Here is a 23,669-nt window from a genome sequence, read left to right as displayed (position 1 = left end):
AAGGACTTTCCGGCCACTTGCTGGCGTGTCCACTCAGCTGACCTTCAGATCGCACTGTGCATACAAATAAACACCGAGGGAGAGCAGGATCTGTTTCTGCTTGACCCACCTGGTTTTCTTAGGACCTGATTCTGCTCCCACAAACCAGTGTCAAGTGTGGGTAACAATTCTGATATCCATGGAAGGCAGGCATGTGAAAGGTGTGGGTTATGAGAGGAGGAGCAGGCCCTTCATATCCAGTGTGAAACTGGGGAGATAATTAATGAAGCAATAACAGAACAATTACAAACGAGCTCTACTGGGATGGCGGTGATGAAGGGTGGAGGATGAAAAGAAGGTGAAAATTTTCCACCAACCACAAACATTCATCTGGAAAAGGATGAAATGAAGCAAGGGAAGGAAAAACAAGACGTGTATCCTCCCCAGGGACCCACCATCCATCAATTCACTGCTCTTACACTACCACACAAGGTGTTTTTGCATAGAAGGGGATCACAGAGGCTGGAAAACCTGGTGTGGAATGGTTCTTTTTTCCTGACTGAACACAAAAGAACATCAGCTCTTGCAACATCAAGAGCAAACCCACGCTGTAACCTCTCTAATGGAGTTCTCTGCATCCTGTGGCTGTAACTACCCAACATCTGCCACACTGGTATCACTGAACTCGCCCTCTCCTCAGCTCAGAGTGAGGAGCTCAATCCCACTTGGATTTCTCTGCTGCAGGCTTTTTTTTTTTCCCCGGCACACTTCCCATTTCCACATCAGTGATCTCTGCTGGCAGGAAGGCAGAGAGAGGCAGAGCCCCACCGAGAGCAGACACCCAAGAACCCTCTATTTAGGGTGATTACACCACTTGCAGAGGAGAGGGAGCCCAGTCGAGGTTGTCATTAGATTGGCACAGCACCAACACCTAACGCTTCACTCATGGAGATGAGATGGTTTCTGACACAGCAAGGGCTTAGCACAGGAGATAAAAAAAAAGAAATTGAAAAAGTAAATTATGCATGGATTTGGGAATGAAACAGACAGTCCTCTAATGACTGGACTACACTGTCCTGTTGGCAGGCATGAGTCTGCTCAGCCTGAACCTCCAGTCAGAGGGATGCCATGGAGCTGAGGCTACAGCAGCTCTGTTCCAGGATACTGAGCCTTCTGCAAAGCCAAATACCTCAGGCAGGGCTCAGTGCTGGGTTTAAATGGAGCCTGGCCAGCTCAGCACATGGGCAGAGCAAACCTCTGTCCACTCACTCAAGGCCCACAGTCACTACAGGGTTACTCTACAGAGCCCACCACAAAAAGAGATGAACCACCCCGATACTCAGAGGTCTGAGCTGAATTATCCCTGAATTTTTAAGGGCTTGGGAAAATCCTCCTTATCTGCTTATTTTGAACAAGGGCACCTCTCACAATTGGGAGGAATTAATGAGGAACAAAACTTTCACCACACCACTGCAGGGAACCCAATGGCAGCTGGCAGGAAGGATGGAACAAGAACTTCCAAAATTTAGTGACACACTGTAGAAGCCTAGAAAATAAGGGGATTAACGTGAATGGCTCAAACATGGATGGTCGTGGAGCCAAGCAAGGGTTGTTGGTAATAACACATTGTGAGCAAGAGCAGGATGTGGCTGGAGAAGGGACCATGCACAGGTAGGGGCAGCACTTTTCTGGGAAAAACATCCAGGTTCTGGCTCCTGGAGATCAGCACAACACAGCACAGTGCAGGCTCAGGAATGAGGTGGAGAATAGGGCATGGACTGTAGGAGGGATCAAGACCACCCAAGATCCCTGAAGGCTCTGACCCATTTCCACACAGTCTAGAAGAACAAGCTGTGCATGACAACTGATTTGCATACAAAGAGATGAACTTATCACCAGAGCAGAGAAAACTTCTCTGTAAAAGATACTCCCTGCATGCATGGGCACCCCAGGACCCTGGACACCCCATCAGCTGGATCAACACTGGAGCCAGCACTGGAGCCAGCATTGGTGATTTCTCTTTCTCCCTTTCCTTGTTTCTCCTTTGTTTCCCTCTCCCCCTCTTTAATCCCTCTCCCTTTTCCTTTCCACTCTACCCCTTTATCCAAAACCCACTGCTTGCACCAGATCAGGGACTAACCTAACAACTTCCATCTGTAACTCATTTATAAAACTCAGGAAGCTTTTGTGGCCACTCTGACTTCTGCCATTCCTTCTGACCAAAAATTTTGGGTGCTTCCTTCCCCTGAAGGGTGGGATGTCCCATACATTCAATGGCTTGAATGCCCAGCTGGCACCCAAAGGAGTACAGGTGGTCTGAGGGATCTACACTGGGTGCACACCAGCTATGGACAGGAAACCTGAGCCTCACCAACCCATCCTGCATCTTTCTCCACTTCGAGATTCCCACAATGCTCATGAAAAAAATGTTTCAGCTCACCAGTGGATTCTTCCCCTAAACTTCTACAGGGACTTGGATCACTGCAATTTTTAACTCCTAGGACTGTGCTCCCACCCTGAGAATTTACTCCTGCCAAATATTCAAGCAAGGTTAGAAGCAGTTTTTTGGGAACGAGGTAAACACAAATTCCAATGAAAATATCAATGCTTTGATTTTGTCTTCCATCAAACAAAATCGAATTTGGACATCATCCAGGCAGGGTGAGTGCTGATACTGCATATTTTGCTCCTTATAAATTGAAACATGGAAGGGACTCTGATTTAGTCAGGTTGGGTGTGGGAGAGATGGATGGAATGTCCTGTATGAAGCCACAGCTTTATTTCTCCCCCCTGCAGAATCCTGGTGGACAACAGCCCTGTCCCACTTCAGAGACACGTGGTTGTGATAAAAGCACTGTGGAACACAAGATACTCAGCGTGGATGGCTCCTTGCTCGCTGTCTCCAAGCTCTTCCCCAAGCCTTTCCCTCTCCCTGTTCCCCCCTTATGGCAATTTGAGTTCACATCGCACAAATGGTGGCCTGGGATGAGCATTGATTGTGACATTTGATTTAAGTAGGTCTCATTTCACTGACTTTTCATGGGTAACTGGATAAAAGGGGGGGAGGAGCTCCATTAAAGCAAAGAAAGACGGACATGTAACTCGCTCCTAAACCATCCGAGGTTCACCGAGGGAATGGAGTTTGGTTTTTAAGAGATGAGCAGGCTGCATCCCTAAATCCCAACACAGCAACCCCAGCTGTCCTCCTTTCCACATCCTCCCTGATATCCCTCCACCCTCAAAGACCTCAGATTCTCTCACTGCCTTCCCTACCCACTGTCCCACATCACCCAGAACCCTCTCCTAGATCCTGCAGCAAAGTAAGGATCTTCTGCATGGACCATGCCTAGGTCAGATATTTGCTCCTGGACAAGGCATTACACAAATGACAACTGGTCAAGCTTAAGCCAGGCTTCGGGGTAATAATTGATGTCCATCTGCAGTGCATCCCACAAAAAAAGACCCTGATCTGCACCTCCTTCTTTGTCCTACAAATTTTCACAAATGCCATGTCCAGCAGGATTTTTGCTGAAGAGACGCCACGAAGCTCATCCCTCCGCCCTCCAGAGAAGGAAGGATTGGTGCAGCCCTGATGGGATTTTTGTTGGCATCAGGAAGGTGGATAACCACAAAAATCACTGGCTGCGGGAAGAAGAGGAGCTCGCTCCTTTGGGAATAATCAAATCATTATGGTTGGAATAGACCTTTAAAATCAGCAAGTCCAACCATCAACCCAACGCTACCACCACGTTCACCACTAAACCATGTCCCCCAGTGCCACATCCACGTTTTTTGATCACTTCAGGGATGGTGACTCCAGTATTTCCTTGTTTCAATTCTTTACAACCTTTTCCATGGAGAAATTTTTCCTAATACCCAATCTAAACCTCCCCTGGTGCAATCTGAGGCTGTTTACTGTCATCCTAAATAAGTCCCAAAGACTTAAACCCCGTATCTTAAGATTCTGCTTTCTTCCTTCATTACTAAGGTTTCTTTGTCCTCCCCATCCTCCTTTCTCTATCCACCACATCTTCCCTTCGGCAAACAAATCATCATTTGTTTTATTTTTTCTCACTAATTAAACCCCCTGACAGAAGGTGGTTGGATGCTGTAGGATCTGAGCCTTACGAGGGAAATTTCCTTAAAGAAGGAAAAATGGGAAATCAAGGTTGGTTTAAAAAGTAAAGATGCTGCCAACAGAAAAATGTCAAGGTGAGAGAGGGAACAGTCCTGTGGGATTTTTCCAGCATCACAGCTGAGGACAAATTGGTTGTTTGCAGAAGACAGGCCAGGAATAGGATCTCCACCTGCCTGGACTGGAGGTGGTCCCAGAGAGGAACTGCTGAGAGGGGTCATCCCAAAAACCCCCAGAAACATGGACAAAGCTAGGCCTGTTTGGAACTGGAAAGGAAACTTTTCCCTGGGCCAATGGGGAACAGAGCAGGTCGTTCTGAGTCGCAAGGGCTGCGATTCTGTCACCAGGCATGGCAGGGGAGGAGGGAGGCAATCAATGACATCAGCCAGGATGGAAATAATGAGCGCTGCTGCCTGGGGCCACTCACTGTCCTGCCACCTCATCGCTCTGCCTGGCAGGGCAGAAGGACACTCCTCCTTTCCTTTACAATTTCACCTTGCTTCCTTCTTTTCCTTCTCTTCCTTTCTCCCTAATTTTTGCTCTCCTTTGTCTTCTCTGTCTCCCTTCCTTTGGCTATTTCCCATGGCATATTCTGCCTTTTCTTCTTGCTCTTAATGCATTTTTCTGGCTCTCCGCCTTTCAAATTCTCTGCATTTCTCCCTTTCCTTCTCTGGCTTTCTGCAGAACGCTGTGAAACGCAACTCGATTTGAGCTGTGCTTTTTCCATTACCCTGCTCTGGCTCCAGGGTCAAACAGGCTCCAATTAGAACAAAGTATTTCTTAATGCTGTGCAGTTTGCCCCAGACCTTACAACCAAGCTGTTCTTTCTGCTTTTTCCATCCTTGATACCAAGAAAGGCTTAAACAAAGTCTTTATAGGCACGACATCACAACAGTAAAGTCACCGAAAAATTAAATTTTCCAAAATTAAACACAGGCAACCGAGTTTGGAATTTAGGGGGGGGCTGGGTTTTGTTTGGTTTTAGAAACGTTTGCTATTCGTAATAGTTGCCTTGAGCCTGACTTCCTGCACATTTGAAATTAAAGATTCATGAAGTCAGAGAATTGCAGAAGCACTGGTTGCAAGGGACATCTACATCTACATCTTTACAACCCAATCTGCCACTTGGAGCAGGACCACCACTAACATCAGGTGAGGTTGGTGATGGCTTTGTCTGGATTTGGGAATTCTCCAAGATGGAGAGCTCCCATCCCGCTGGTGCCCATTCCAGAGCCACACCTCTCCATTGGTGACATTGTTTTTCCTGAGGTCACACAAGGGGAGGTTTAGATTGGGTATCAGGAAAAAATGTTTTCACTGAAAAGCTTTGGAACAGGCTGCTCAGGGACGTGATGGAATCTCCATCCCTGGAAGTGTTAAGAAAATGCCTGGATATTGCATTTAGGGACGTGGTTTAGCCATGAATGTGGTGTTACCAGGTTAACGGAGGTCTTTTCCCAACCTAAATTATTCCCTGCACCTCCCGAGCTACGGTTTGCATCTTTCCCCCTCGTTAAACCACCAGGCGCAAGCGAGAGGAATTTGGTTTTATAATTTTCGTAACTGTCCCACAGGCTGTGACCAGAGTGCCCTTTACATCTTTGCAAGACCAAGCAAATCCCTCTCCCTGCCCTCACAGGCAGCTCAAAGCAACGAGGCTCATTCCACTCTCCTGACACAGAACTGGACCAGCTGGGTGGGATTTACTCCAAGAACTGCACAGGAATGGTTTTGCTGTGCCACTGGCCCAGAGGCTTTTCACCATTCCTGTGAAGATTTTTTAAGCCAAGTTTTATTGATTTCACTGCTGGTTAGACAACTCTTATCAAAGCAAGGAGAGCTGTTAAAATTGCTGGAAAATAGCGCTTTTACCAGGACTTACAGAAGCAAACAGCTTCCAGAACAAAAGGGTGCATGTCAGTGCTGGAGAAAACAACTCAGGAGGGTGGAGTGACCAAGAGGTGAATCTGCTCTTGTCATCTGCCAAAAAAACACTGATTTTTTTTAATCCCCAGTTTGGTCAGATTCAGGATTTCTCATCCAGGCTCAGGCCCTGTGGATATCACATTTATACTTCATTGGGATGGGAAATGTCCATGTACCCTGTGCCTCCGCAAGGGAAGGCTCAGTTTTCTCCCCCTGGACCAGCAATTTCTTGCAGTGATTGCAAGACAGGGAGAGAGGCAGAGCAGGACACAAGCTCTTCTTGGTGGATGTCAGGGATTTAGGGAAGACAGGATTGGGCCAGGGGGGAAAGGAGATTATTTTAGTGAGTCAGCATTGTCAGAGGGTCTACAGCGCTCACTCAACTCAAAGCAGATGAGCAGTGAGGAGGGACCAAAATATTTATTTTTTTCCACAGAATAGTTTGGGTTGGAAGGGATCTTTGAAATCATCTAATTCCAACCCCCTGCCGTGGGCAGGTACACCTTCCATTATCCCAGGTTGCTCAGAGCCCCATCCAACCCGGCCTTGGACACTTACAGGGATGGGCCAACCACAGCTTCTCTGGGCAACCTGTGCCAGGGCCTCAGCACACTCACAGGAAAAAATTTCTTCCCAATATTTGATATAATTCCACCCTCTTTCAGTTTAAGGGATTCTCCCTCATCCTCTCACTCCATGCCAGCAAATTGCAGTGCCCAACAACCCAAAATATAGTCCCATACTGGCTACTAAAATTAACTCTATCCTGAATTAACTCTTTCTCCACCTTTCTTATAACACTTCACATATTGAACAATCAAAATAAGGTCTCCCCAGAACCTTCTCTTCTCCATCATTTAACCTCTGAGAAGCGCTTTGAGGTCCCTGCATGAAGGGATCATTAATAAATCATCTTTTCACACCTTCTTTCTGGAAGATGTGACACCTTCCCAGCTCAGCCCTTGTCACTGCAAGCCAGATCTGGAGAATTTCCACCTCACTTTGCTTCCCTTGTGACAAAAGCACAGACTTCCCACGTCAAAGCTAATAGTGACCCATTATCAGGAATGCATTTGCGGAGCTCAGGGCTCTTTTTATGTTATTTGGCTGGTCAAACAGGCAATTCTGTGTAATTACAGCACACAAAGAACACCCGGAGAGACGTCTTAACGTGCTACTATTTATTAACAGCCGCTAAGTCTTCAGCGGGTATTGAGTCCGCTCGAAAGATACAACGTGATTATTTGCTTTTAGTAAACAGCCTTGATGAAGTTTTCAGGGCAGAGGAGTGGTCACGCAGCCTCTCCTTAATGGGAACTGTCAGGATAATTTCCTCCAGGCTGGCAGGGAATTACAGGAGTTAACAGTGGGCATTATCTACCTGCCAGTCAGCATTGCCATGGTCAGCTCGCTGCCGCTCTGGAACTCCCAGGCTGCTCTCCCAGTGCCTCAATGTCCAGTCCTGATGTCAAGGATGGACGGATCAGGCTCATATTAATGCTGAGGACCACTCTCCTCCTGCCCAGCCAGCTGGCCCCAGCTGGCCCCAAACATTTTCACCATCATTCCTTAAAACACTCTACGCTTTATTCGCTCCCTGTCCTTTCTGACTGCACCTCGTTTGGCCAAGCTACTGAAATCCCAGTTTCATGGAGCTCTGAGAAGAGCCTTGAGTCACTCTGCATCCCTCTGCCAGCTGTGGTTTGGGAACCAGCGTGTGGAGCCAGGGAACGCCAAGGAGGAGAGTGGGGTCTCGTCCCAGCTCGCCTGCAGGTCAACTGTGGACATGCAGCTCCATCACTTAAGCCAATTTTTTCAAAGGCCCCTCAGCTGATCTGATTTAGGTGGCCAACACTGACTTTATCTTCTCGGGGGGCCTATTTTGATGTCCTGGAAATGGAAGGGAATGATACTGCGCTCCATCTCTCTTCCAAAACTTAATTCAGCTTAGATTCCTGCTGTGTGCAAATGCCTCGGGAGGTTCCTAGGGCTGTGTCACAACAATGAGGCACCATCACCTTATTCTCTGCTCTGCAGGACCTTTGGGAAGGATGGAGGAGAGACAGGAGAGAGCTTTTGGCTTAACTGTTTGTGAGCTGGTCAGATGGCACGTCTGGTTTTTAAACCTTTGCTTTTCATGCTTGTTCTGTTCCAGCCTTTCCCTTTAAAGCATATTGAAGAGAAAATAAAACCATTTTCCACAACGAAGCTGACAATAATCAAAATGGCCAATTCCTCCACAGGCATGAGCTCTTTGCTGCTGAGAAAACAGGGGCAGAAGTGAACTTTAATCAGGTTGTGCAGCAGCACTGACAAAGGCACTGCGGTAAACAGCAAACCTCAATCTCCCCGTGTCAGTCCTGGAAAATCAAATGCTCCAGGATCCACTCCACTGCCCTGAGATGAGGTGGTACAATGCAGGTATTCATACAAACATTCAAAACAGAGGGGACTTGTCCATACTGTTCAGCGCAACATTTATTCTCTAAAACTCCTTGAAATGAGGTGAGGGTCAGCTGCTTCTCGCAGGCAAATAACAATAGGACAAGGGGAAATGGTCTCAAAATGCACCAGGGGAGGTTCAATTTGGATATCAGGAAAAATTTCTTCATTGAAAGGGTGGTTAAGCATTGGGACAGGCTCCCCAGGGAAGCAGTGGAGTCACCATCCCTGGAAATCTTCAAAAAAAAAGTGGATGTGGCACTCTGAGATATGTTGAGGGGGTGTGGTGGGATATGGTTGAAGGCTGGACTTGAGGATCTCAGAGGTCTTTTCTAACCTGAATGATTTTATGATTCATGGACCATGCCATGTGCCAAAGGTTGCTGGTTGCCACAAGCTAAGACACATCCAGGAAGCATTGTAAAAACTAAATATTAGGGACAATTACAGGAGCTACTAGAGCTGCTCTTGTTCTAGAGCTGCTCCTGCCATGGAACTTACAATTATTATCATTAGCATAATAATCACTGTTACTACTACCACTATTAGCATTACTGGCATTATTTTACCATAGGGACATATGCTCTGTAACTACTTTAAAAATGAGTCTTCTTTGCTGCTCCTTCCTGCTTGGAATTGTCCTTTCCACGTGCTACACAGAGAACAACCAGTTCAAATTCCATAACTGACTCGGAGGCTCATTGCCCTCATCCCTTGTAGCTTCCCAGCTGAGCACCTTGCAGGGAAATGTGGTAAGATTTACAAGCAGCTAAAATAAAATAAGTCCATGGCAGACTGGGAATGGAAAATGAGAGTAGAATCCAGACTGTGTTTATCCTGATTTAAGCTGTATTTTGGTTCCATGCCAGGCGACAGCATTTCACCAAATTACTCCAAACCAGCCTGCTGTTTGTTTTACACTATCAGTGGCATGCTGGAGAGTGGTGCCAGGCCAGCAGCTCTCCCCACAGCATGGGCAAAACGTTCCTTCCCCATTCCTGTGCATCCTGCCCTTTGGAGAGACCCGCCTGAAGAGTGGGGGAACACCTGAGGTCTCAGTGTCTGCAGGATGGCTCCTGCCCAAGATGCTCAGATCACCCACCTGCACCATCACGGAGAGCAAATATCCACTCTCCCTTCCCCCTTGCCTGTGGAAGACCAGTCCTTAAGAAAAACCTTCCTCCAAAGCACAAGGAATGAACATTTGTGCATAACGTCATGAGCCATGCCTGAAGCATCTCTTAAGCCTGCCTTTATCCAAGTTCCTTTAATTCAGAGAATCACAGGATATCCTGAGTTGGAAGGGACCCCTGAGGATCATCGAGTCTCAACTCCTGGCCCTGCGCAGGACACCCCAACAATCCCTTCATGAGCCTGAGAGCGTTGTCCAAACACTCGAGCTCTGTCAGTCTCAGGGCCGTGACCATTCCCTGGGGAGCCTGTCCCAGTGTCCAGCCACCCTCTGGATGAAGAATCTTTCCCTGATATCCAGCCTAACCCTCCCCTGACACAACTCCAGCCACTCCCTCAGGTCCTACCACTATCACAGAGAGAAGAAATTGGTGCTGCCCTTCTGCTTCCCCTCATGAGGAAGCTGCAGACCCTGATGCGGTCTCCCCTCAGTTTTAGCTTCTCCAAATCTTAATTATTACTTGCAGATGCTCCCATCTCTCACTATTCAATCACTGAAGATCCCTGCCCTGGAAATGGCTCCTGACCCAAACTAAGGTTGAACCAACAACCTTGAGGTAAAATGTCCCCAGCTCACTGCCAGTCCTCAGAGCCTTTCAGGGGCTTCTTGGCTTAGAAAAGAAGATGAAGGGATTTCAGCATTTGGGGTGTTCTGCTGTTATGAGGATAATGACAGCTTTATTCCCATTGCAATCCGAGGAGCCCCTGGGATCCAGCGTGTTTCCATCCCCAGCTGCTTGCTGGGGAATCACTGGTGTAAATTTCCTCTACGTGGAGCAGTGATCTCCAAGCAGCCCTCGAGGAATCAGCTTCCAACCCCAACCCCCAACTCATTCACAGCTGAGTGACTGGAATGTGAGGCTGCAACAGCCCCTGGATTTACAGCTGCACTGAGCTGATATAAACAAAATCAAAAGTGGCCCCAGCAGTCGGATATTCCCCACCTGGGGAGAGGCTGGCATGATTGCCATGTTTAAAAAGAGGAAAAAGAACCATTTGTCATGGAAAATGAAAGCGTTGTCTCACTTGTGGGAGAAGAGCGGAGTCATTTTGCTTTCACGGATTTATTGAATATATTCTGAATATTCTTGTGGTGAGCAGGGCAGGTAGGCAGCGAGCAATGGAGCTGCAGACTGAGTTCTGGCTGGCTGTTATCACACCCTGCACAGCATCAGTTTCTTCATCAGACACTCCTCACATTTAGAGGGATGTTTCGAGCTCAAATACTCCCAGTTACAACTCTGACATTATTTTTTCCACACATTCCGCCCATTTTTCCTTAAAGATTACCAAAATCTTGCCAGGAGGTTTATGCATTCAGCTATTAATCGACGGCAAAAGTGTGAAGGGCACAAACCTTTCATAAACTGCTTCAATTTGGGCTTAAATGAACATAATAATAATGACTTATCCATTTCCTACCGCATGGCAATTTAAGGGCAATCTCAGCCTTTGGGCAGGGCATAAAGGGCTCAGAGGTGAAGCAGATTGTCAAATTTACCTAAAGAATGGCATTTCCAGGCCAAAGTACAACAGAGATGGGTGCAGACTAATGGAAGAAAGACAAGCAACATGCAACAGTTCGCCTGACTCTTCCAAGGCACCGTGCTCAGTCCCTGAAGTGCTTTGAAAGGGAAGATAATCTCATTTAGCACTAATTCTGACTCCCACCCCACGAGCCCATGAAACCCAGCCTCCAGCACCCACTCGTTACCATTTTCAAACGAGCCCCTTTGTGATGCTCCCACGCTGTCCTCCTGCCTCGGGAGAAGCTCCCTGAGAACCCCCTCGAAAGCCACCCAGAGCTTCAAACCTCCCCTGTAAAGCCCTGCCTGGTGCAGTGCCCACAGCCCAATCCTGGCAGACGCGCCGCGACTTTCCGTGGCTCACCATGACTAATGCCCTTGTGCTGTTTACACGGGCCCCCACACTCGCCCCCATCCCGGCATCCCAGGGTTCCAGATGGAAAATTCAGCTGAATTTCCCACACTGCTGGGTCAGGGTGGCTTTGTGGCTCAGCGCTGAGCAGGCTGAAGTGGTGCTCTCGCAGCTGAAGCCTCCCCGGGTGGCACAGCGGTACAAATTGCAGGTTCTAAATAGGAGATGACAGTGGATCGACAGCTACAGGTGGAAGTGGGAAGTTGTGGACAGACTCGGTGATTTTTGGCTTCCCCACCTGCCTCCAGTCCATTCCTCCATCTCCCACCAACGTGCTGCCCCTCTGCCACGTTCCTCCCTTTATACACAGCAAGGCACAGACACGAAGGGGATCTACATCACAGAATTCCAGGTAAGAGAGTGGAAAAGACCTGACAAGCTCAGCTCACGCCTCAGCCTGACGCAAAACCGTCAAATCCACCCCCAGCCTCTTCAAGAAAACCTTTGCTGATGGAGTCTGGGCTCTTGACAATCCCTGCATCGGAAGGTTTTCCCTTGTGCCTGAATTAAATCTCTCACTGTGCAATTTGAGCCCAATCCCCAGCAGACACAGAAAGCAGATTATTCCCTTTCCACAGCCACCTTCAACCCATTTGAAGATTATCATCCTCTTTCCCCTCAGTCTTTTTTCTTTGAGGAAAGAGCCAAAATGCCTCACAGAGCTCAGCCATCAGTGTGGAGGCACCACACCAAACATCTCTGACACATCATCCTCTCCCACATGCCCTCCCACACTCTGGGCTGTGCCAGTCATCCTGCCTGGACCCAGAGCAGAGTGATCCCAGGCAGGTAATGCTCCCCCACTTGGTTCACATTTCTGGCCCTCAAATCTGCTCGCAACTGAGGCTGAGCGCTGCTTTCTGAGCTTGTAGGAAAGGGGAAAGTGGGAACTGGGAAGACCCTGGTGTCCTGGCTTAAATCCACACCTCCTTCAGCAGAGCACTAAGCTGTGGCAGGGTAACAGGGCAGCTGTCACACTTGCTAAGCTGCCTTCATGGCATCAAGCCATTAAGCACTGCAGCTCAGAACAAGCACCAAACCCCTCAGGAATGCCTGGACACGCAGGATCCCAGGCATTCTCCAGGAGGCTTTGAGCTGAAGACAAGGGACCAACCCCAGCCCCGCTCTGCTCCTGGGGTCACTTGGTTAATGCCAGTGCCGCTCTTGCCTTTCCTTTCCACCGAAGGGTGAATTTGCCTCAGCATTACTCACGTTCAAGCACTGAATCCCACAACGGCTTTAAGCTCCCAGACACTTGATCCTGCTCCTCTCCCACGTCCCTTCAGAAGGGGAGATACGGGAGGGTGATGCAGCATTTGCCTGCAGGAGAGTCCCTGCCAGGGCTGCGCCGAGCTCGCCGGCTCTGGCTGGCAGGGGCAGAGCTGCAGCCCCACGCTGCTGCAATCCCACCAAGCCGGAGTTTTGTCAGGAGTTAAAGACCTGGGCGAATCCACCAGCACTGAGCAGGAACTCGGGGAGGGAAGCTGTCAGCTGGGAATATCTCCCCAACTACCCAAGGGATCGACAGACAGCGGAATCCGCAGGCAGCCGCCAAGGAGGTGGGATGCTGGATGACTGCTTATTATGCTGAGCCAAATCCTCCTATTATTACCTCCTGTGCTACCTGTCTTCTTTTAATATATTCAAGTGTTGTCTCTGCTAGAAGCACAGCACAGCGCTGAGAGGGAATTCCTGTCCCACTCGTCTCTCATGCCTTGCCTGTGTATGTTCCAATATCAATCACTTATTTGCTAATGGGATCTTTTATTAGGTATCTGTGTACGGCACACAGCGGTGGCAATCTCCAGTCAATTCTCCCAGCAGAATAACAAACTCAGGCTGCCTCTGGCACCTGGAGCACACCATAAGCTCCACCAGTGATCCCCTTCCTCTTAAAACCCAACATAAATCACCTGTACATTAACTCCGAGATGTCTCCAAACTCAAATGAGATTTATCCTGAATTCACTCTGCAACACAAACTGACAGACTCCGTGTCAGTGTCAGAGCAACCCTTTAAAACCTGGTGATTTCCAGCAAAGCGACAATGTAGGGACACAACCTGGTGCTTTCTGCTAAGAGGGCACTTTGGGAAAATAATGGACTTCTTTTAAGGGGGTTAAACTGTGGGTTGGCCCGTTTGGCCCACTAAGAGCATCACACATTCTGTCTCCTTCCTAATCACACTATGAGAGAGAGTAGGAGGGGAAAACTGTCTGCCCAGCTGGTTCCTACCCTGCCTTCTCCATTCTATCCATGCCTGCTGAAACTCAGGAGCGCTAAACTGGATTTAGTGAAAAGAGCCTCCCTGCTGAGCACAGCAAAGAGCAGCCCATGATTTACAGAATCACCTCCAGGCTGCCACGGGCCTCGGGGAAAAGCACCCCGGAGAAAACACAGCAGCTGCTCCTGCTGTGGAGCAGGAGATGGGCAAAGCCCAGAAATCCCCAGCAGCACTTAGACCACATCCTTCCCCAATCCCAGCACGGAGCTCTCCTGGGATAAGCAGGAGTCCAGCTGGAGCAGCCCTTCGCCACTCCCACCTTGGCATCTCCGCACCCCGGGAGAGTTCAGTGGCAACAGCACAAATCCCCAGGAAATCTCAGGCAACATTTCCAGCTCAAGAGGCATAATCAGCTCCTAAGAGACACTCTACACACAGCAGCATCCTGGAGAGGACGGGGTGATTGCAGGAAGAGGTGCCAGCAGCATGAGCGCGGGAGCTCGCAGAGGATTTGGACCTCAAAAGCCCAAATGTTCGTGGCTCAGCAATGCTCAGCCTGGCACAGCTCCTGCCAAGCGGGCAAGAGGAGGCTCCTAATGCTCTGTCAGGGAAATGACAGCACTTGGTGCTTCCTGGAGCACCCTTCAGGCTCGGGGCCCTGTGCAGATGGGGATGCACAGAGCCCGGGGTGTCACCTGCAAGGGTGCTGCAGCTGGAGAAAGGGAAGCAGAAAGCAAGGGAGTGTTTAGCTCAAGGTCACAATTTCACTGACCGGCCCAGAAAAGCTCTGGCTGCAGCCTCAACAACACATTCAAATACACCAAACTCTTCCCTAAAGCCCTGCACAGCCTGAGCAGAGTTTGATGTCTCAAAGACTTCGAGCCTGGCAAAACCAAAAACTTCCCTCCCTCAGAAAAGTCCAACTTTTGAATCAAAGAGTTAAAATTGCAGAAAAAGCAGCACCAATATTAACTGAACCTGGAAACTGTTGTGAACATGAGAACTGTCAGTTCTCAAGGTATGCAAGAGGCTTTGTTGTTATTCAGACTCCAAATTTCATGTGATAAGTGATGGAAGAATATAAATGTTAAAATGTTCACCTCCAAATGAAGTTCTCCAGTCTTATCTAAATGAAACCGCTATCATTTCCCATCAGAATGTTGTCAGAACTGCTACACCCTTACAAAATATTTGATTCATAACATCAACTTTTTTTTTTTCTGGGAGACATGGATCTGCTCCCTGCGCAAGAGAGGCTCCACAGAATTTTAGGAGCTTAAAATAACCCACCTTGTGTGTGTGCACTGTCCATGAAGTACAGAGAGCTCCTGTAGCACAAGGCAATCTTTTCGGGGGGAAGATCTCTGGGACACAAGAAGATCTCTGAAGGTCCCTTCCATCCCAAAATGGGAGGTTTTCAGGGACAAAAAAAGAAATGTTGCGAGTTGAGAGAGGAGCTTTATCCCCATGGGCAGGAAGCACACCAGGAAAGGTGCTTTCCATCCAAGCAAACTGGAGATAACACTGAACAAAGCCTCTTGCAACATCCAGAGATATAAATCCTGGAATCATTAAGGTTGGAAAACATCTCTGAGATCATCAGGTCCAACCATCAACCCAGCACCCAAGTGCCACATCCACTCGTTTCTTGAACGCTCCCAGGGATGGCACTCCACCACTTCCTCGGGCAGCCCGTTCCAATGCTTGACAACCCTTTCCATGAAGAATTTTTTCCCTAATATCCAACCTAAACCTCCACTGGCACAACTTGAGGTCGTTTCCTCTCGTCTCACAGGTCTGCTCACTGTGGACACTCAGCTGCCTGGCCAGCACTCACTCTGCTACAATAAACCCCACAAAACTCTGTAACTGCTGGTTTTGCCTGTCAGAAAACACTGACACAGAGGTGAGATGTCCCAAAAATTCAGAGCAGACGTAACAAACTCAGCACCCCTACAAGTTCTTGCCACCAGCTCTGAATATTCATCAAGCCTAGAAATGAGAGGACAGCTCAGATGCTTCACTCTTGATCAGCTTTCTGAAGGCAGGACCAGCAAGGAGGGGAAAAGAGAGCAGAGATATATTTGTAGAGTTTTACTCCAGTCCTTAGCACTGCACAAATCACAGAATCATCAGTTTGGGGTGGAAAGGACCTTGAAGATCATCCAATTCCAACTGCCCTGCCATGGACAGAGACACCTTCCACCAGACCGAGTTTCCCAAAGCCCCATCCAAGCTGTCCTTAACCAAGCTTTAAAGCACAAGGTGGAAGGCAGCAAAGACAGCACAAGCCGAACTCAAATGAGGCAACCAAAGAGTGAAAGGTTCTTCTGAGTGTCCTCAGGCTCCTGCTCTACCTCTTTCCCACCTCCAAAAAATTGCCAAAATATATTGAAAAGAACACCACCACAAGCCTCACATGCAGCTCTGCAGTTTCCTTTTGCCCTCATTCTCTGTCAGCGCTGCCGCTGTGCAGGTGTAGCACCACGGGCATTGCCCTTCCAAGATAGGCAGGGTATAAAGCTTAAAACAAAAACACAGTCCCAAAATGCTTGTCTCTGTTCCTTAATTTAAGAGGTTTTAATCATTCATGATGGTCAAACAGCAGTTGTGCCAAAGCAGGGCACAAGGGTGCCTCTGTCGAGTGGAAACAGCAGAGGAAATCAAGCACAAATGTGAACTCCAGCTTTTGAGCATGATCCGAACAGCTCCATCACGGTTTAGGGATGTCCATCTCCCAGACTGATTCAAAACACAGCACTTTTCAGCCTCCAGCTTCACCAAAATCAAGGAAAACTGCTTCTTTTCCCCACCACATGAGCAACTCTCGGGTCCCAGCCCAGACAAACTGCCCTTGGCCCATCCGAATTAGCAGCAACAGTCGTCCCAAAAGCCTTTTAGAGTCTTTTTCCACTGCAAAGGAGCTGTGCCCACATCAGGGTTACAAATATTTCAAGCTGCCAGGGCCAAAGGCTCCAGAAGGGAGATTTATAGCAATAAATAATATTAATGACACATGCGGACGGAGCTTCTTGTCCTGAGAGCTCCAAAGGCACATGAAAAACTGCACTATAAATGTCACCACCGCAGACACCAACGATGATGAGATGCCACCTCTGGGGACGGGAGGCAACGTGGGCTTGTTCAGAATGAGATTTGGGGAGGAAAGCGAGGGAATGAGGGGCTGGATGAACACAGCCCTGAAAGCTCACAGGGCAGGCACATGCAGGAGATGGGTCCCAGCTGGTTCAGCCTGGGTGATGCTCCCATCATCATCAAACCCTTGGATTTGGGGGACTCAGGAGATGTCCAAGCCCCACTTCTCCCCCCAACACAGCCAAAGGACTCATCCTGACACTCATGAGTGGGCTCGAGGTCGGGAAAAAATGAGTTGGGAAAACATAACCCAACCAGCAGCCGGAGGAGTTGGAAAGAGGGCGAAAGAAGCAATTTTAGGCCTAAACCCCAGTGGAGCAGCTGTGAGTTTAGTTGCAGATATAATAAAACATGCCTGGGGGAAGGAAGCTGTATCCTCCTGCAGCCAAGCCCACTCTCAAATGCAAAAACACCTGCATGGATGGTAAAGAGCTGACACCCACCCTGTGTTATCCAGAGAACACCCAAACACCTGGAGCTGAGGGAGCAGCAGCAGCTGGCCACATCAAATTAACCATTTTTTCCCAGGCTGCTTGATTAAATAATACCAAGTACTGTGTGAACATAAAGTCTACATAAGAGAAACTTCTACTTTAGCCAAGGCAAAGATTTCCTTTGCTTTTCCCACACTGCTCCTGGTCCTCTGCCCACTTCCAGGAGATGGATCAGCAGAGGACCTTCACCAGCAGCTCACCTGCACATCTGGGCTCGCTTCATTCCAGGCTTTGTCTTAAAAGCCTCCCTGCAGCAGAAATCCCAATTTATTTTCCCCAGGCATGCAACCTCCCAAAACTTTCTCAGGGTATCTTGGAGTCCTTCCCATGCAGGGCAAGGCTCATTCATCAATCACAACCTCTGGAGCCAGACCCTAAAGCTTGGGGTGAAGCCCTGCTGCTGCCAGGACACAGCCCAGGGCAGGTGAGAAATCCCACCTGGCTCACCTGAGATCACCCTGGGCACCTCGAGAAGGCTGGACACACTCCTGGAGAGCACCAGCCCAGCAGCTGCCTCCCTGCCCACTTGGTTTATGGTGGGAGGACAAGCAAACAACAGCGCAAGGAAGAAGGTGAGTGCAGGGATGCCAGGATCAAAGCAACCAGCTGCTTCCAGACCCCTTCCAAGCGGGAACACACTCCCAGTCCTACCTCTGAGCATCCTTCAAGCAGAATATCTCTACCTGAGACCAGAGAGTTGGTGCCTCTCTGCAGAGGACCCCACAAGCTGCTCTGCCCAATGTCCCAGAGCCCATTTCCCAGGCCAGTGGTGGCTGGGCCTGCTCGGGGCCCGGGCAAACACAACCAACACTGTGTCTTTAAAACCACTTCAGTGCAGATGTTGTTTCCATGGTAACTAGTGGACCAAATACATTAGTGTTTCTAATAATAAACCAAACCTTCATCTCGGAAAATGTGATCCCCCCTCTCCCTTTACCACCCTCACCCTTCCTTTCTTCCTTTCCCCTCCCCTTCTGCCGAATTAAGTCAGCATTTAACAAGCAAGCCATAATTAGTAAATAATTGCAAGGGCCCAGTAACTCCCAGTGCCCAGGCAAATGGAGAAGCTTTAGGTGGAGGAGGGGGTGGCTTTGCTCTGTGAACCTGGGAACTGTCCAAAAAGGGGATGAACTACTTAAAAAAAAGAAGAAGAAAAAGAAATCCAAAAGCACAAGGTGGAAGAGAGGAGCCTGCGAAGTGTCTTTTGCCCACCCCAGCGCCGTCTTTAGTGCCCTGGCACCCTCCCCGCGCTCTGACTCAGGGTGCAGCCGCCCAGCGATAATTTCTAGGAATCTCGCACTTTTTTTTCCCGAAGGCTCCGTCCGAGACGCGGCACCGACTTCGTGTCCCCGACAAGCGGCCAAAACTTCACAACTCCTCCCCTCCACGCTCCCCGATTCCAGAGTGGGAACCCTCCCCACACACCCCACACCCTCCAAAACTGCGTGGGGGAGCGGCAAGGACGCCGAGGCGGGGATGGAGACACGCGGGGAGGGAGGCGGAGCGGGGCGATTCCGCCCCCCCAAAATAAGCCACGTGCGGAGATTCCGTGCGTGGGGAGCCCACGGGAGCGAACACGCCTGCGGGGGCCGGCGGCTCCCCACATTTCGCGGGATTCACGTCCGAAGGCGCAGCACGGGAATGGAAGGATGGATGGGGAGGACGAGGGGAGCAGCGCGGCAGCACCCCCGATGTCCGTGCGTGCGTGTCCCCAAAGCTGCGGTCAGGGTCGGGGGGAAGGGGAGAGCAAGGACGGCGGGGAAGGAAGGGGGAGGGTTATGCAAAGCCTCACGCTGTGTCGCCACGGTCCCGGTGACACCGGACTGCAGCAGCAGCAGCAGCAGCAGCGGCGCTCGGGGCTGTCCCCGCCGCGCCTCCGCGGTACCCGAGAGCCGCGCGCCGGGGATGCTCCGCTGCATCCCGGCCGCGTCCCCTTCCCTCCCGCTCGATTCCGCCCTGTCCCCCGTGTGTCCCCACGCCTCCCCGGCCCCTCCGCTCCTCCCTCCGCGGTGCCGCCGGCGGGACTCACCATGTCGGGGCTGAGCTGGGCTAAGATGGCGAAGGCGGAGAGCCGGTCACACAGGCACTTGGTCCGGGAGGCGTCGAGCGGGACCGTTCGGCAGCCGCGCCAGGACCAGGCGCCGGGCGGAGAGGCGGAGGCGGAGGCTCTGCTGGAGGGAGGAGAGCAGGGAGGGAGGGACGGGGCGGCGGAGCGGGGAGAGAGGGAGAGCGGCCGTCAGGGCGGGCGGGGAGCGGGCACCGCGCCCCCCGCCGCCCCCATCCCACCAACCCCCCAGCGGACCTGCGTCTCCATCCCGGTCCTGGTGCTGGCCCGTTCCCGGGTCCCCCGCCCCGCTCTGACCCCTCCATCACCTCCCACACGTGTGAGCGGCCCCATGCAGCCCCCGGGCTGCCCGGTCTCACGATCGCCATACACACCTCCCTAACCCTATGGCCGTGCCCCACACATCCCATACACACCTCCCTAACCCTATGGCCGTGCCCCACACATCCCATACACACCTCTCTAGCCCTATAGCCCACCTATCCCGTGTGTGCCCACGTAACTGCACAGCCTCATCCCACACAGCCACTACATGGATGCATAACCCTATAGCCTCACATATCCCATACACACCTCTCTAGCCCTATAGTCCTGCCCTACATATTCCATATACCCCTTCCTGACCCTATAGTCCTTCCCTACATATCCTGTAGATGCCCCCTTACCCCTAAAACCCTGTCCTACTTATCCCACATACACCTTAACCATACAGCCCTGCCCCACATACCCCAGATACACCTTCTTAACCCTATAGCCCTTTCCCACTTATCCCATATACACTTTCTTAACCCTGTGTCCAGTCCTACATATCCTATATCCGTTTCCTTAAGCCTATAGCCCTGTCCCACTTGTTCCATATACACACCCTTAACCCTATAGCTGTGCCCCATTGATCCCATATACCTATGCACGACTTTCCACCCAATGTGTGCATGCACAACCCTATAGCCCTGGGACACTCACCACATTTATCCACGTGTGGGACACATGGATAAATGATCCTATAGCCCTGTCCCTACACCTCCCCATCCCTATAGTTCTATCCCACATATCCCATTTATGGATATAACACTACAGACCTAAAATACACCTTGCTCCCCCCACAGTCCCATCCCTCACCCCATACAACCCCAGCCCCCTGCTCCACACCCCATATAGATGTGTATAGACCTCCCTCAGCCACAGCAATCCCAATTCACAGCTCCACCCCTCCCCTGTTTCCTCTCCTCTCAGTTCTCTGGGGCCAGGACTTCCAAAGGCCAGGCCAGGACCCTCCTCAACCCTTCCCTGCATTCCCAGAACTCTGGGCATGGCAGGGATGTTCCTCCCTCATGGCCAGAGGGACCTGAAGACATCAAAGGGACAAATCCCTGCTTTCCCCTGGCATCCTTTCAGGCTGCGGAAAAGCAGTAAAATGGAGAAGGAGCCATAGATGGGGAAGTCTCCATGGTCTTCATCTCACAGGTTTCATTGGGAAAGATTATTGCAGCCCCGTATCTGTGTGAGCACAAAGGGCTAAACCAGGGAAAAGGGGAATCTCCTGCTCTGTCTTGTGTGCTGGGACAGTGGGGACCCAAAAAGTGCAGTCATTTTCCACCCATTGCTTCTTTATCTTGTCCAGTCTTGTCTCCGGGGATATGGTCATGCAGGGAGTGCAGATGCAGAGAGCAAGTGCAGAAATGCAATGGCTGGGGAGAAGGTCAGGATCCCTGTGGGCTTCACAGGAGACCGAGACAGAGGAGGCAGAGCAAAAGGGCCATCTGCCTTCAGTGAAGGGACATGGGGAAAGATGTCCCATCTCCACAGCTGACCACCCTCGGAGGAGGGCACCTCGGCAGCAACGCCAGCAGCGAGCCCACGGCAGCTCCAGATGGAGCCAAGCTGCTCAGCAGCCTGGGGTGCATCACAGATGGCCTGGACAGCTCTGTGCTGCTGGCTCCAGGGACCTGCCCTGAGTCACAGACAAGTTGTCTGCAGGTCTCGACGTGGTGCAGGCTCTGACCTGCTCCTCACGCAATGATTCCGAGCCTCCCTCCACCTCCCTGTGCTGCCACGGGCTGGGGACCAACAGGGTGACAGAGCACCAGCACATCCTGCTGTCATTATCTGCTCAGATCCTGTTTAACACGGGACACCGAACCTCCCCGAATTATTTCTGGCTTGGGTTAAAGCACTGTTCATAGTTTAAAAAGATAAAATCATAATAAAAAAGGCAAATTAATTTTACTGTAGAAATTGTGAGCAACACACAGAACATATTTTTTTTGTGGTGCTCATCCAGAGCTTTCTAACTATCTGGACCCTACTAAATGTCTGGATGTCCCATCCTTGGGAGTGTCCAAGGCCAGGCTGGATGGGGTTTGGAGCAGCCTGGTCTACAGAAAGGTGTTCCTGCCCATGACAGAAGGTTACAACTAAATGATCTTTAAGGTCCCTTCCAACCCAAACCACTCAGTGATCCTGTAGTTCTCTGTCCATTTATCTCATGGGACATAAATCTGTTTTCTCTGGATCAGCAACTCTTCACATGATCTTCCCTGAGCTGTCACATCATCTCATGGAGACTTTCAGACCCTGGCATTGTTCTCTGCTCCCTTTCATGCACCTTCTGACATCCCCCAACACCATTCTTGGAAAGGACCAGCAGTTCCAAGGCCAGTCTCAGGGGAAATCTGAATTCTGTATTCTCCTCTGTATGTCCTGCTCATATTTCCAAGATCTGCATTACTGAGTTGTTCTGTTTATCCCCTGTCACCAAGAAAAATGCCTTATTTATGATGTGTACAAATAATGACAAATTCCCAGACTCCAGCAACCAGTTCTGTATTCTCCTAGAAAGTATTAATTTAGCTTGACAAAATCTATTTGCCATAAGTTGATTGCTATTAATGCCTCGTTTTAATGAGCGTGCTATTATTCAATTAGAATCATAATATTACCCACAATCCTGAAATTTTTGGAGCCCGTTTCAGATGGATATTGTGCCTAAGACACAAGCGAGGCTGCTGTGCTTACACACACATGCTCCTCTCCCCAGATTTGGGGAACTCTTCCACCTTTCTTTTCCTAAAGAGCAACGATCCCCAATTAGTCTTAACCTGCTCTTTTAAAATCCTTGCATTCCAAATTGCTCTCTCTTGCTACTCTCACTTTATGGGATGATGTAGAGCAGGTTTTCCAGCCGCTGGTGTAATGAAAAATATTTCATTAGGCTGGGATGTGGATTAAGGAGCCAGGCTCTCTTCCAATTACAGAATACAGGCGTTTATTGGAATTCCTGCATTATTATAAATAAATCTGTCATTTCGAGCTAGTAACAAACCAATACCATCAGGATTTATTAGGGGTTTAGTAGACTCTAAATTTTCCCTTTTATTCATTTTTGCTGTTCTGAAGAAAAAAAATTCCTACACCTTTCTTTTTTTCTCTTGTGTTTTTCAAGCTTTTAATTTGCATTGCTTGCTGTAGATTTATCCTCTGTCCACATTTCCACAACAGCTTTTACTTCCCTCTGGAACAGACTGTTGTGGGGTTATTTTTGTAGGTATTGATTCATTTGGCTTGTTGTGGGGGTTTTTTTGTTAGCTGAGGGTTTCTTAGTGCTCTGTTTATCTTTTTCATTTATGGGTTTGAGGATATCTAGAAAAGTGCTCTTAAAAGGCTCCTAATTATAGAATTTTGGAATCATAGAATGGTTTGTATTGGAAGGGACCTTAAAGACCATCTCATTCCAACCCCTTGCCATGGTCAGGGACACCTTCCACTAGACCAGGCTGTTCAATGTCCCATCCAACCTGGCCTTGGACACTTCCATAGATGGGACACCCACAATTTCTCTGCAAAACTTGTGTCAGCACCTCTCTGCTCTCACAGGGAAGAATTCCTTCCCAATATCCCATCTCACCCTGCTCTCTCTCAGTTTAAAGCCATTCCCTGTGTCCTGGCACTCCATCCCTTGTCCAAAGTCCCTCTCCAGCTCTCTTGGAGCTCCTCTGGGCACTGGAAGGGGCTCTGAGATCTCCCTGGAGCCTTTTCTTCTCCAGACTAAACAACCCCAGGTCTTCCAGCCTGTCCTTTCATCCTTAACTCTATCCTCAGCTTTTCTGTATTTAAGCAGCC

General features: G+C 49.7%; 1 protein-coding gene across 1 annotated transcript in view; it reads right to left on the bottom strand.

Annotated features, from left to right (window-relative positions):
* ADGRB1 (adhesion G protein-coupled receptor B1) overlaps nucleotides 1-23,669 on the bottom strand; it is a 201,621-nt gene that overhangs the window by 67,047 nt on the left and 110,905 nt on the right. Inside the window, exon 17 of the mRNA XM_069006061.1 lies at nucleotides 19,515-19,656. Coding sequence (XP_068862162.1) covers nucleotides 19,515-19,656 — 142 coding nt within the window. The remainder of the gene's footprint in view (nucleotides 1-19,514; nucleotides 19,657-23,669) is intronic.

Source organism: Aphelocoma coerulescens, chromosome 2 (assembly GCF_041296385.1).
Source record: "Aphelocoma coerulescens isolate FSJ_1873_10779 chromosome 2, UR_Acoe_1.0, whole genome shotgun sequence".
Taxonomy (NCBI): Eukaryota; Metazoa; Chordata; class Aves; order Passeriformes; family Corvidae; genus Aphelocoma; species Aphelocoma coerulescens.
This window is presented reverse-complemented; position numbering and strand designations above follow the sequence as displayed.